The following is a 12,262-nucleotide window of genomic DNA, read 5'->3' as shown; positions in this document are numbered from 1 at the left end:
TGCGCCTCCAGCGCTCTCCAGTCCATCCCTGCCAGAGGACTGGCAGGTGTCGAGGAGATTTGTACAGAACTCCATGCAGCATGCACAGAACATGGAGCCCACAAATGCCAGCTGAGCTCAGTGCCCTCGTCACTTTTGGCTTTGTTTTGTTTTCAGGTTACTAGGTACATTCATCATAAAATTACTGGAAAGTTGCATGATGCGAAAGTGGTACTGGCTTTGGGAAATACCCTTTGGATCGATCCAATGGTAAGCATGAGGAAATCTGTGTTGGAGTGGTCCCTGCTCCTGGCCACATCAGTTCCAGTAGCGTGCACCACACAGCCAGAAGTGCCGCTGCCACGGGGAGGGATCCTTGTCTGGGGCTCTGCTTTAGGGAGAAAACAGCTTTAGTCTCATGTCACTTGGGTTATGAATTTGGTTGCAGGTTTCACTCGGTGTTTTAGGGGAATATTTTACAAGATACCTGCCCCCCTGAAACTTAAGTTTTATGAAGCTATGCTTCATGAGAGGCTTCAAAAAGTTCATAGGAAAACTCCAATATCTTTTGATTTTGCAGAAAATGGACTTTTTAAAACTATTGTAAATTACATTTCATTTCATTAACTTTGTGTTCAACAGTTTAAACTACTCATCATATAAGCAGCAGTCCGTCCCTGTCCCCCCCACCCCCCACCTGCTCCTTGCTTTCTCTTCTCCCTCTGGAGGCCTGTCTTCCATTTCCCGCAGGTTACCTCCCACTAGCAGACTGGCCTATAGCTTTTTCCCCTTCCCTTGCCACCCCCCAACCCCCCAGCAGTCTCCAAAGTCTGTCCCATTGAGGGTGACTGTGTGTGTGTGTGTGTGTGTGTGTGTGTGTTACTATTTTCCCCTTAAAATCATGGTCTCAAAATACTTGCCCCCTTCCCCACACACTTTCTGTAGCCCTCTCATAAGTGATCTTCTGTTGGCTGCTCTGTTGTATTTGGGTTTTTAAATGTTGATCATGGACTTCAGAGATTTCCTAATAAGGCCCATCCTGCTGGAGGCCCCAGGGCCGATGCCACTGGCTTTCCCAGCTTGCAAGTGATCTCAAAGTCCTAGGGACCGTCTCGGAGTTCGCAGTGCGAGGATCCCAGTCTGTGGGCATTCATTCATTCCAGGTCAGACTTGATGATGTCAGCAGTTTCTGCCCTGATTATGCAGCACCTACTATGTGTTAGGGCCTGGACTGGGCACTCAGGTTCCATCTCGTGGACAGAACAAACCAAGGGATGGTGGGGAGGGCGTGGCGAGAGAGACCTCAGCTCTGCTCCACCCGCACCGTCTCTATCCCTCCACATGGCCCCCATCAGAGTTTGCCGTTCAGAGTTTCGAGGTACAAGATTTTAACGTTACAATTATTCACAGTAGATTAAGGAATTCCCTTCATAAAAACACTTGAATGAAGGGTTTCTTTACATTGTCGCAAGGTCTTTACGCATGAAAGAGATGTAAGGATGAGAAGAAGAGCTGTAGCTGGCCATGGTGTTCATGGTGCTGTCATCCCCTCCTTTATCGGTGCAGCGGGTGGGGGGAGGGGAGGCGGGGATAGAAGCTTCCTTCAGCTGGGCTCTTTTTGACCTAAGAGAATGAAGCAGAAGTGCCACCGGGCAGACAGACACACAGCCCCCACTGAGAGACCAGAGGAGGCTGCTGGCCCCCGCACTTCCCTGGTTCCCACGAGTGGGCGAGGCCGCCTCCCTCCATTTCCAGCTGGTGCTCTCAGGGTGCTCGAGGGCCAGCAGGCCCGGCCACCGCGCAGCAGCAGCCTTGTGGGTTTTCACATGGTGCTCCGTTTTGAATTGAGTGTCTGCCTGTCTTTTCCCATCAGGCAGTCTGTTAGGTCAGGGTGGAGCTGCTCTGCTGAATTTGTTTTGTTAGTCAAAGTGCACGAGAATGTTGGCTGTAGAAAGAACGTTTTCTGTAGGAGAGTGCCCAGAATGCAGGAATTAGGGGCACGGGGTAGGCCCTTTCCAGGCACCTGAGAGGGCTCAGTCCTGCGCCCTGCCATCTGGGCGCCTTCTCATGGAGAGAGGAGGTCCAAGGGAAGCAGAGTGTGGCCAGGACCTAAGGGGCGGGCCTCTGGGAGCCGGCCGTGCTTGTAAGACTGGTGACCAGGACACTACGGGGATTTATTTTGGTGGGGATTCAGTCTGGTCAAACCACCTGAACATCCTGGGGCAGGAAGGCGGGCGTATGAAAGTGTTTGTGGGTCATTTAAAATTCAAGGTGTGAGTCTTGCCAATGTTGTACTTCTTCGTTTGACTCAGGTGCACATTACAAAACTTCCAAATTTGAGGACTTCTGTCATTGACTACAACATTCGGACCGAGATCCTGTCTCTGGGAATGGGCGTGGAGAACCCGGAGCACACAGAGCAGCTGAGGAAGTTGTGTGGAGGAGCGGAAACGCGGCCTGTGTCAGGAAGGCTGTAAGTGCATTTTCCCTCCCCGTGAGAGAGCGGCAGTGTGCAAGCAGCGCTCGCAAGCTTTCTTTACCAAAGTGTAGGGAGTAGTCTCTTGTCCCTCTGTCCTCATCACCGAGCTCCAGTGATGATCTAGTTTTGTCTGCACGACAGCCTGCTCGTTGTCTTTGATAGGTGCATGTTAGGTGCTGTAGTCAGTTCGACTCAGGGCGCCCTGTCTACAAGCGACAGACACTGCGGTCCTGCGCCATCCTCACAATTGTCCTTGTGCCCATCGGTGCAGCCACTGCGCCAGGCCATCTCGTGGAGGGCCTTCCTGTTCGCTGCCCCTCCACTTTACCAAGCCCAATGTCCGTCTCCAGGGACGGGTCTCTCCTGACAGCATGTCCAGAGCACATGAGACGAAGTCGTGCCATCCTTGCCTCTAACCCTATAATGCCAGAAATTTTCAACTTCAGGGGGAAAAAAATTTTGTTTGTATTCTTTACTTTCATAGTTATCAATATATATAAATAAAAACCAAAATATATTTTTAAAATACATAATTTGAAATGTTTTTTAAATTAACCAAATTGTCGCATTCATCCATGGATTTATAATACAAATAAAAAATGCACTTTTTCATCTTATTTTATTATTAAATAAAAAGCAAACTGAAAACTTAGTTTATTTCTAAAATATAATACAAAATTTATTTGCTTATAATTTTAGTGTAAGATTGAACAAAACATTTTTTTTCTTTTGTGATCCAAAGATGAACTTTGCATTTGCTGCAGAAAAATACTGGTGCACTCTTGCAGTTGACATTGTTGCATCTTCCTCTGTTGTGACCTCAGGGTAAAGGTGAAGACCATCCAAACAGCTATCTCTTCCAGGGAGACTTTGGGTGGCAGGACCTCCTCTCTTTTTGTCGGCAAACTCAACCCCAGTAAGGCCCGCAGAAGGCCTGCCTCCTTGTGTTGGTCTGTTACTCTTCCCGTCAACAAGAAGAGCTTTGGCGATGCCATTTTGATCTCTTGCAGACTTTGGATTTTTTTTTTTTTTTTTGATAACGGAAGGCTCTCACGGTCTCTATGGTAAAGCAGCCAAGAGTTCACAACAGTCACATCTCGAAAATGAAAAAATAATTTGTGATAATATTTTTTCAATCTGATGTGAATTCTATACAGTGCAATTAGCGAGTCTATCAAATCAAGCAGTGTACCCAAAAAATTGCTCAAGTTCCTGGCTACTCCGTGCAAGAAGTTTATTGGGATTTTGCAGAATTGCATAAAGATTTGATTGGTCGACAATATGAGTAATGGGGTATCCTTCAAGAAAAAATGTCTAAAATATTCAACAGGATGTCTTATTACCCCAGAAGAATCTACTTGTCCTAACCATTCAGACATAGGTCTAGCTGTACCGTCTCCAAAAATGTGCCACCAAAGAGGAATTCTTCGATTTCTTTATGTAGATGGTTTTGAACTTGTAGTTATTGGAATTCATTCTTCAGCTTGAACAGCTGAAGTTTCTAACTCACCTTCGCTAGCATTATCATTACTAACTACGAGGTCTTTGAATTCATCCAAATCAGAATAATTGGGCGTATGTTCACTTCCTATCATGGGAAAAATAAATATTGTTATCAAAACAGTTTGAATAGCAATTTAATTAAAATTTTAAATTGTAAAATCAAAATTTTAAAATATAATACACATTTTATTTACCAATTTCATCCATATTAGCATCTGGTTCCTTGTCTGAGTCTGTGCTGCTTCCATCTAGGTCATAAATTTGCCGTTTTCCATGAAACAAATCACAATCCAGGCTGTGGTAATTTTTGTCACCGTCAATTCAAAAGTCGAATGTAGTGAATTCATTAACATTTTGAAAAAAGGAAAATATATAATAAATACAGTGTTTTTAATGAGTATTACGCCTTTGACATAAAACTACAGTTTTATGAACATATACAAAAAATGTCAATACTAAAACTTCACCAGATTGAAAATTATCGTAAAATGCACTGAACGCCAACCATCACTTAACCTCAAAGGCACATCAGTCAAAGCACGTGCCACGACTCAAGCGCCCTGCCACTAACGTGCGTGACTAGCGGTACGCGTTTGACTAGCAGAGTGCGGCGATTTCGTCGGCATCGTGGTCGGCGCCAAAGGGCTTATAATTTCTGTACTCGGCACGTTTTAATGAAATGTTAGGAAAACGTCGCACTGGCCGTTACAGGGCTCCGGAGCATTCTGGCTGTCCTTTTTCCCAGACAGATGGGTTTACTCTTTTGGCCGCCCACGGAGCTTCCAGTACCGCTGTCCTTCACCAGAGGAGTAGTAGGATACAAATGCACAAGAATGAAGAGGCCCTCACCTTACACCACTTAACACATCACTCAAAATGGATCCAGGGGACGAAACATAAGAGCGAAAACTATCAACACCAGTGAACGTGGAGTAAACGGCGATGTCGTAGATGTGACATGAAAGTCCCGGAAGTAAAAGGAGAGATAACTCGGACAGGTGTACACCGGGAGAGTGCGGACACTCACAAAACGGAGAGACTGTTTCAAGCCATGCATCCCTGCAGGAGGCCTGCTGCCAGGGCTGCTCTCTGCCCTCAGGGTCGCTGCCAGTCGGCATCAGCTCGCTGCCAGCGAGTTTTGACAGATGAATGTAAGGGTTTGTACACAACATACAAGGAGTTCCTGCAACTCGGCAATAAAAACATAATTCCATTAAATATTGGCGAAGAACTTGAGTCAATGTTTCGTCAGAGAAATTACAGAATGGCCAATAAGCACACGGAAAGCTCAGCCTAATCACTAGGGGAATACAGACCCAAAGCACCGTGAGGTGCCACTCACACCATGAAGGAGGCTGGCTTGCATCAGAAACACAGGAAGTCATCTGGGAGGGGTGACACGGACACATGGGAACCCCTGCAGGGCTGCTGGGAAGGTGCAGTGGTGCACAGCCTCCTGATGGGGCCCAGCAGCCTCGCCCCTAGGCGTACACCCAGCATAATGGAAGCCCCCCACGTACAAGCGCCCCAACGTGAGCTGCAGCACCGTGGTCAGCAGCGAAGACGGGGTCTCCTAAATGCTCCTCAGCAGATGGGTGAGGGAGTGCTGAGCTGTGTGCCTGCAGGGGGACAAGATTTAGCTGCCGTGACATCCTGGCACTTGAATGAAGCTGTGCTAATGAAATAAGGCAGAAGCCATAAGGCAGGTACTGTTAGTCCACTTAAGCTAAATGCCCAGACTGGGCACATCCCGAGGCAGAAAGTCAATTCGGGGCTCCGTGGGCTAGGGTGTGACAGGGATGGAGAGTTACCGGCTGATGGCTACAGTGTTTCTGTGTGATGTGGTGAAAAACCGGAACAGTGATGATGGTTGTACAACATGGTGAATATAATGTACATATATGTATATGTAGTGTATAAATATGTGTGTTACCACATGAATACATTCACTAACCACATTCAGTGTTTTCAGAGTATATATATTTACTACTAGAAAGTTCGGTACCTGTGGGCTTAGGCTATACATATGCCTTTGACACACACACACACACACACACACACATTTTAAGAAATGAGAAAGATTTCTTTATAAGGACAAAGCTTGTTTTTTAATCATTTTATTAGGGGCTCATACAACTCCATCCGTCCATCCATTGTGTCGAGCACATTTATACCAAGGTCTCTTTTTTCCAGAATAATGAAATTGTCTGGCTGAAAGTTTTTGGTGCCATTACTGAAAGTTTTATCAAGTATGGGTTCTAGTCAAAAGGGGAAACATTCAGACCAAGGTTTTGAATCCTTAGGAAACTCAAACTTAGTGGTTCCACATTGAGCCTGGGGAAACCCCCAAGTCTATAGCCCAGAGAAAATCCTAAACCTTGGACCGAAACTGCCCACTCAAGTCATCTTTAAGCTAAAATAAACAGTTTTGCCCAGCCAGTGAGAAACACCTGCCTTACACACAGAGCTCTTTCATCTTTCTGGGATCCAGCAGACAGCTTGACTGTAAAGCATGGGTGGAAAGCTAAGGGAGGGGCTGTGAGTCTCAGCTAGAGGTGGGGACAGTGCAGGCAGAGGCAGGAAGGTTGTGACCCGTGTCATTGAGTGGTACATGTCAGTGCAGGTTGTTGAAAGGGGATAGGCTTTGTGGTATATAGAAAACCGAAAAACAAACTCACTGCCATCCACTTGATGCTGCCGTAAAGTGACCTTATAGGACAGGGTAGAACTGCCCCAGTAAGTTTCCAAGACTGTAACTCTTTATAGGAGTATAGAGCCCAAAGATAATAGAATTTTTTTATTATGTTAAGATACTCCTTTAAAAATGAAGACAACAGAAAAGTGGGTGAAGTGAGACATTGAACAGTGTAAGATATAACAAAATAATAATTTATAAATTATCAAAGGTTCATGATGGAAGGGAGGGGGTTGCGGGGAGGGAGGGGGAAAATGAGCTGATATCAAGGGCTCAAGTAGAAAGCAAATGTTTTGAGAATGATGATGGCAGCAGATGTACAAATGTGCTTGACACATGGATGGATGGATGGATGGATTGTGGTAAGAGTTGTACGAGTCCCCGATAAAATGATTTTTTAAAAAAGATGTATATTTAATTGAGGTGAGGAAACGCAGGAACGATCAGAGCACCAGCTGTGCGCCCAGCCTGCTCACAGTCCCTTTGCTGGGAAGCAGGATCATCCCACCAGCTGGCGGGAGCCTGCCTGGGCAGGGGCTACATTTCCAAGGCCTTGGGGAATGACAGGCCCTGGGAGAGGTGGGGGACAAGTTATGGGGAAGCAGCCTTTTGCTTAAAGATGAAACGGAAGCTTTTGAGACAAACGAGATTAACCCTCTGGCTGATGGAAGGCAGACTGCCAGTGGGGCGTTAATAGCCAGCAGGCACTGAGCAGGTTGGAAGCAGATTCTAAAGTGGACGCAAGTAAAGCCACAGTAGACACTGGAGAGCTGGGCTGATGGTGTGGACCAGCAGGGAGGAGGCAGGTTCTGACCCCAGGTGATCGCACTCGCAGTCACCAGCCCTGTCACTTCTTGTGAGAAGTCCCTGCCAAGGGCATGTCCTATGGTCCCCGAGGTTTGGCTAACTTCTGCCTCTTCTGTGTAGGCGCCCTCCTGCAGCAGAAGGTGCCGCTGGTCTACAGACCCCCGAGACAGAGGCCCCGGCTTCAGGAGGAGGGCCCGGTGCTGAAAGCAACTCAGAAAGCCCAGAGCATGGTCAGTGCTGTTGCTGGTGGTGAACTTCAAGTCACTCCTGGCCTGACCTCTTCCTGAGGCAGACTGCACCGACAGACACGTCATGCACGATGGCCTGACCTCTTCCCGAGGCAGACAGCACCGACAGACACGTCATGCACGATGGCCTGACCTCTTCCCGTTGCAGACTGCACCGACACGTCATGCACGATGGCCTGACCTCTTCCCGAGGCAGACTGCACCCACAGACACATCATGCACGATGGCCTGACCTCTTCCCGATGCAGACTGCACCGACAGACACGTCATGCATGATGGCCTGACCTCTTCCCGAGGCAGACTGCACCCACAGACACGTCACGCACGATGGCCTGACCTCTTCCCGAGGCAGACTGCACCGACAGACACGTCACGCACGATGGCCTGACCTCTTCCCGAGGCAGACTGCACCGACAGACACGTCATGCACGTTCGTGTTGTCCTTGCTTCCGCGTTGCACCTGTTTTCCTTCCGTCGCTTAAGGCACTGCGTGCCTGCAGCACAGCGCTCCGACTGAAGTGGAGAGCTGACCAGACGCCCAGAGCAACGGGTTTGGGCACTGCCAGGAACCCTGGCTAGCTGCCCCCTAGTGATCGCGGTCTGACTCCCAGTCCCGTTCCTCTCGCCAGATGGGAGACCAGGCTCCCGGGCCACACCCAGCACCTCACCTGACCACCCCTGCTGTCCATGGGCTTCATGGGTCTTCCATGTTGCCGACTTGGATTCGATCATGGGAAGAACCCCGTTTATTTCTCGCGTCCCTAGCTGATAGCCCTAGAGGTGGTTTTCAGTCTGGGCCTCTTGCACGAAAACCTTAGGAGTAAAAGCGGCGTGCAGAGTGAGCTGATCACTGGGCAGGTCAGATGGCGGACCACCTGAGAGGGCCAAACAGATGGATAAGAGAAAGCAAAGATGCCGGCCGGGGCAAAGCCAGCCATGCACACCTTTGTTCCAATCTCTGGATGGAACGATGCAGCCTGGGGCTCCGACCCCACTGCTGGAGGAGACAGGGCGTTCCACCTCTCTTGCCTGGGCCTGGGGGTTACTGCTCCTGAGGTTGCCTTTAAAGGGGCCCTACAGGTGCAGATAGACTAAGAAGCCTGACTGTCTGGATCTGTGGGTCCTGATTATAGGCAGTCCCTTTTCAAAAGCCTTCCTTTCCTTTCGTGGCTCTCTAATTTTGAGATTTGCCAGAACTTACTTTTAGCTACACAAAGTGATGTACTTTTTAGTATTTCTGTGCAACTGAATACTGGGTTACAATGAACTTGACCCTTCCTTCATATGAGTAATTTCTCAGCTAAAAATGTGTACAGTGTGCAAAAAACGATGTGTGCATATGCTCAGAGTTGCAGATAAGTAAACCTGACTTTGCTCTTGTGCAGAAGCTTTGTCTGGAAGCAGCAGGGACCACCCCACTGAGCAGCCTGCCCTCCCGGACCTGAGCAGGTGGGTCCCTGCCCTGCGGGAGCGCGGCTCTCCCTGGCATGGGCATGCCTTCTGGTGAGCACGGCAGTCCTTCTCTCGTAGCTTGCACCCGCAGATAACGTGGTTTCAGAATGACGACGCGGTCATCCTGCAGATAAGACTGCGGAATGTGAGAGAATGCAGGTGTGAGTACTTCAGAGACAGGGTCATTTTCAGGTAGGCTGAGGCACAGCTCATAAAGTTGGCTAGGAACAAAGTTTTGAGTTTGCAAAGACTGACTGGCTCTCCCTCCCTTCGTACCCCCAGTGCCTGGGTGGGAGACAGATTCTACGTGGCCGACATGGCGCTGCAGGCCAGCATCCTGAAGGATGAGTGCCGGTGCAGCATTGCGAACGAGGAGCCCATCATCACACTAGCCAAGGAGACGAGGGGGCCCTGGGGCGGCCTGCTCAAGCAGAAGGTGAGCTGGGGTCGGCTGTGGGGCCTTCCCAGCATGGGACACCCGCCCCTCCTCTCCTCTCACTCGGCGCACTGTCCCCTTGAACAGAACCCGAACGTGGCTTTTGATTTTGATCACTGGGAAGAGAGTGAAGAGGACAGCCACTTCTCCAAGGGTGAGCCACCCACGCCCCAGAGAGGCTGGGGGCGGGGCGGGGGCAGGGAGCAGTGTGTGGGGGGTCCAGGGGGACAGGTCCCTCCCTCGGGCCTAGGTCCTGGTGGGAATGGGTAAATAGAAAGCCCTTCGGGAACGTGATGTTAAATAGTTTAGCTTGACTGTGCATCGTCCTTGGTTAAAAAATACATCTTTCTTGTTTCAAAGTAAACAAAAAAGTTAGCAGTATGAAATTAGCCCTTTGTTTTCCCAGGAGGATAACTTATTTCTAACCAGACAGATCTTACCTGTTTGTTGCTCACCTAAAATAAGGAAGATGTGAATGAACGGCAAAATAGATGGAGCTTGAACCCCAGGGGCTTAGTCTGCTTCACTCGGGATAACAGTCTTCTCTGTAGTTACATGTTTTTAATATCGTCTAACTTTTGCAGTTACATATTCTCAAAGTCTGTCAAGCACAGTGGCAGAAGTAGCCGAAGCCAGTGGCAACACGTCAGAGGGCAGCAAAAGTGAGAGCGAGTGAGGTGGGGACGCGTCCCCAAGAGTGGTCCGGAGGCCGGATGCAAACACGGGCGCAGTGGTGCCGACGGGACGTGAGGAAAACAAGCCGCCATCTCCATGCCGGTTCCCACCTGACACAGACACTATCATGGCCATCTTGTGACGCTGGGACTTGTCTTGGGTGGCGGTGAAACATTAGGAGTCAGTTTAAAACAAGACTGATAAGAAGGCTGCCCCCGGGGGCCCAGCGAGAGCAGCACATGCCGTAACCCAGCGCCCCCGCTCCTCCTCGCTCACTGCCACCGATGGAGGATTCGGCCTGACGTGCTCAAGTAGCAACGAGCCAACTGGGTCACAGACGCCGATGGGCGTTAGTTTGTGTGGTTTGGTTTTGTCTTGCTTTGTTTTAGACCTAGACTTAGTGCATTTCTTTTTTAAAAAAAAAAAAACTAATTTATTTTTTAGTGCGTTTCTAAATACCCGGTAAACACCTTGTAAACAGAGCTCTGTGTAGGCCCTGGAACGTTGAGTTAGTTGGGAATGGATGACCTTCTTGAGGCTCTAGTATTTCCGTGTCCTTAAAGCACTGAGAGCTGTCCACAGACAGACGTGGGGTGTGTCAGCAATACCAGCACCACTCGGGCCATCTGGTGGGGAAGTTCCTGCTTCTAAGGAAGGCCCTGCCCGTCGGGCTTGAGGGAACGTAACAAGGCCCTGTGGGGTACCCAGAGGCAGCACTAAGAACGCCTGGAAAGGGTACCCTAAAAACTTTGTTGGTCTCTTCGGGGAGAACTCCTCCCTGTAACCCCAGTCACAAAAATTATTTGTGAGAAGAGTGTACAGTCATTGCCATTCCAGTGAGATTGCCCGGAGGCTGATTTTTAGAAAGGTGACCTGTTGGTAATTGAAGACTGTTTGCAGAGCATGTATGTTACGTGACTGCCTTCAAGAAGTTCTGCTCAGAAAGTACCAGGTGCTTCACGTTTGAGCCACCACCTGAACTAGGGGTGACATCAGGGTGTCGTCGGCAGCCCTGGCTCACTCCTGGGTCTCAGTTACCTCATCTGTAAGATAGACATTCAGGTCATTGAGTGTTCTTACCCCACTCAGAGCCACCCCAGAGAGCCCTGTGATGGGCAGGCCCAGCACTGCCCTCTAGTGGCGTCCAGCTGCCAGGGCGGCTGAGACTGAGCTGGAGTCTGGCAGGTCTCAAATTGGCCCGAGTTAGTGACTTTTTTCTCCCGACACAGAAACTCTGGGGCTCTTCTCACATCCTTCTCACATCCTTCAACTACCAGGTTGCCTTTGGGGACTCTTGGGGGCCTGCCCTTAGCAGCAGCAGGGAGGTTCTCTCAAACGTTGGTTTTTTCAGACACTTACATGTACTCCTGTTTGAAGTTCTGGTTGCCGTCTGCAGTGCTAGCTTGTGAAAAGTAACCAGTTGTCATCTCAGATGTTGCTGCTGTTACGATACAGACTGATTTTACGGTTGGGTTAAATTTTGGAAATACACGGTAAAAATGACTTGACTTCACGCTTCGAAACTTGCTTACATACAGCTGTCGTGCGGGTGACTTCTGGGCTATGTCATCAATAAAGTTTTTTTCACAGAAATGTTTGCTTTAACTTTTTTATTTGTTTTAAGCATTTCCCCCCTAGTGTCAGATATAAAATGGAATTTTTTCCACCACGCCTTTCGGTGGAGAGACCAGTGAGCGTTGATGGGGTGCTGTGATGAGCACCAGTCAAGGCCTCTCCCGGACACACAGACTCAGTGGTTCTGGACATCACGCTTGCCGTGGTAGACCTGCCACTGGCATCACCAGGTTAAATGGGGGGGTGCTGCAGTATGTGTGTGTGTGGTGGGGGTTAGTGATCACTATTTTAATATTTTAAATATTTCAGTCGAAGCAACACCATTGCCAATTTAAGTACTCTTTCTTTTAAATCATTTTATTGGGGGCTCATACAACTCTTATCACAATCCATACATCCATCCATGTGTCAAG

At 48.9% G+C, this 12,262-nt stretch overlaps 1 protein-coding gene across 1 annotated transcript in view; it reads left to right on the top strand.

The window, feature by feature from the left end:
- TDRD12 (tudor domain containing 12) overlaps positions 1–11,838 on the top strand; it is a 92,640-nt gene extending 80,802 nt beyond the window's left edge. Inside the window, exons 24-31 of the mRNA XM_075537237.1 lie at positions 157–249; positions 2,292–2,452; positions 7,584–7,693; positions 9,097–9,160; positions 9,242–9,355; positions 9,446–9,599; positions 9,687–9,753; positions 10,184–11,838. Coding sequence (XP_075393352.1) covers positions 157–249; positions 2,292–2,452; positions 7,584–7,693; positions 9,097–9,160; positions 9,242–9,355; positions 9,446–9,599; positions 9,687–9,753; positions 10,184–10,275 — 855 coding nt within the window. The 3' untranslated portion in view covers positions 10,276–11,838. The remainder of the gene's footprint in view (positions 1–156; positions 250–2,291; positions 2,453–7,583; positions 7,694–9,096; positions 9,161–9,241; positions 9,356–9,445; positions 9,600–9,686; positions 9,754–10,183) is intronic.
- Positions 11,839–12,262: the final 424 nt, after the last annotated feature.

The sequence above is a fragment of the Tenrec ecaudatus genome, chromosome 18 (assembly GCF_050624435.1).
Source record: "Tenrec ecaudatus isolate mTenEca1 chromosome 18, mTenEca1.hap1, whole genome shotgun sequence".
In the NCBI taxonomy this organism is placed as follows: Eukaryota; Metazoa; Chordata; class Mammalia; order Afrosoricida; family Tenrecidae; genus Tenrec; species Tenrec ecaudatus.
The sequence above is the reverse complement of the archived record's forward strand: the minus strand, read 5'-3'. Positions and strand labels throughout refer to the sequence as shown.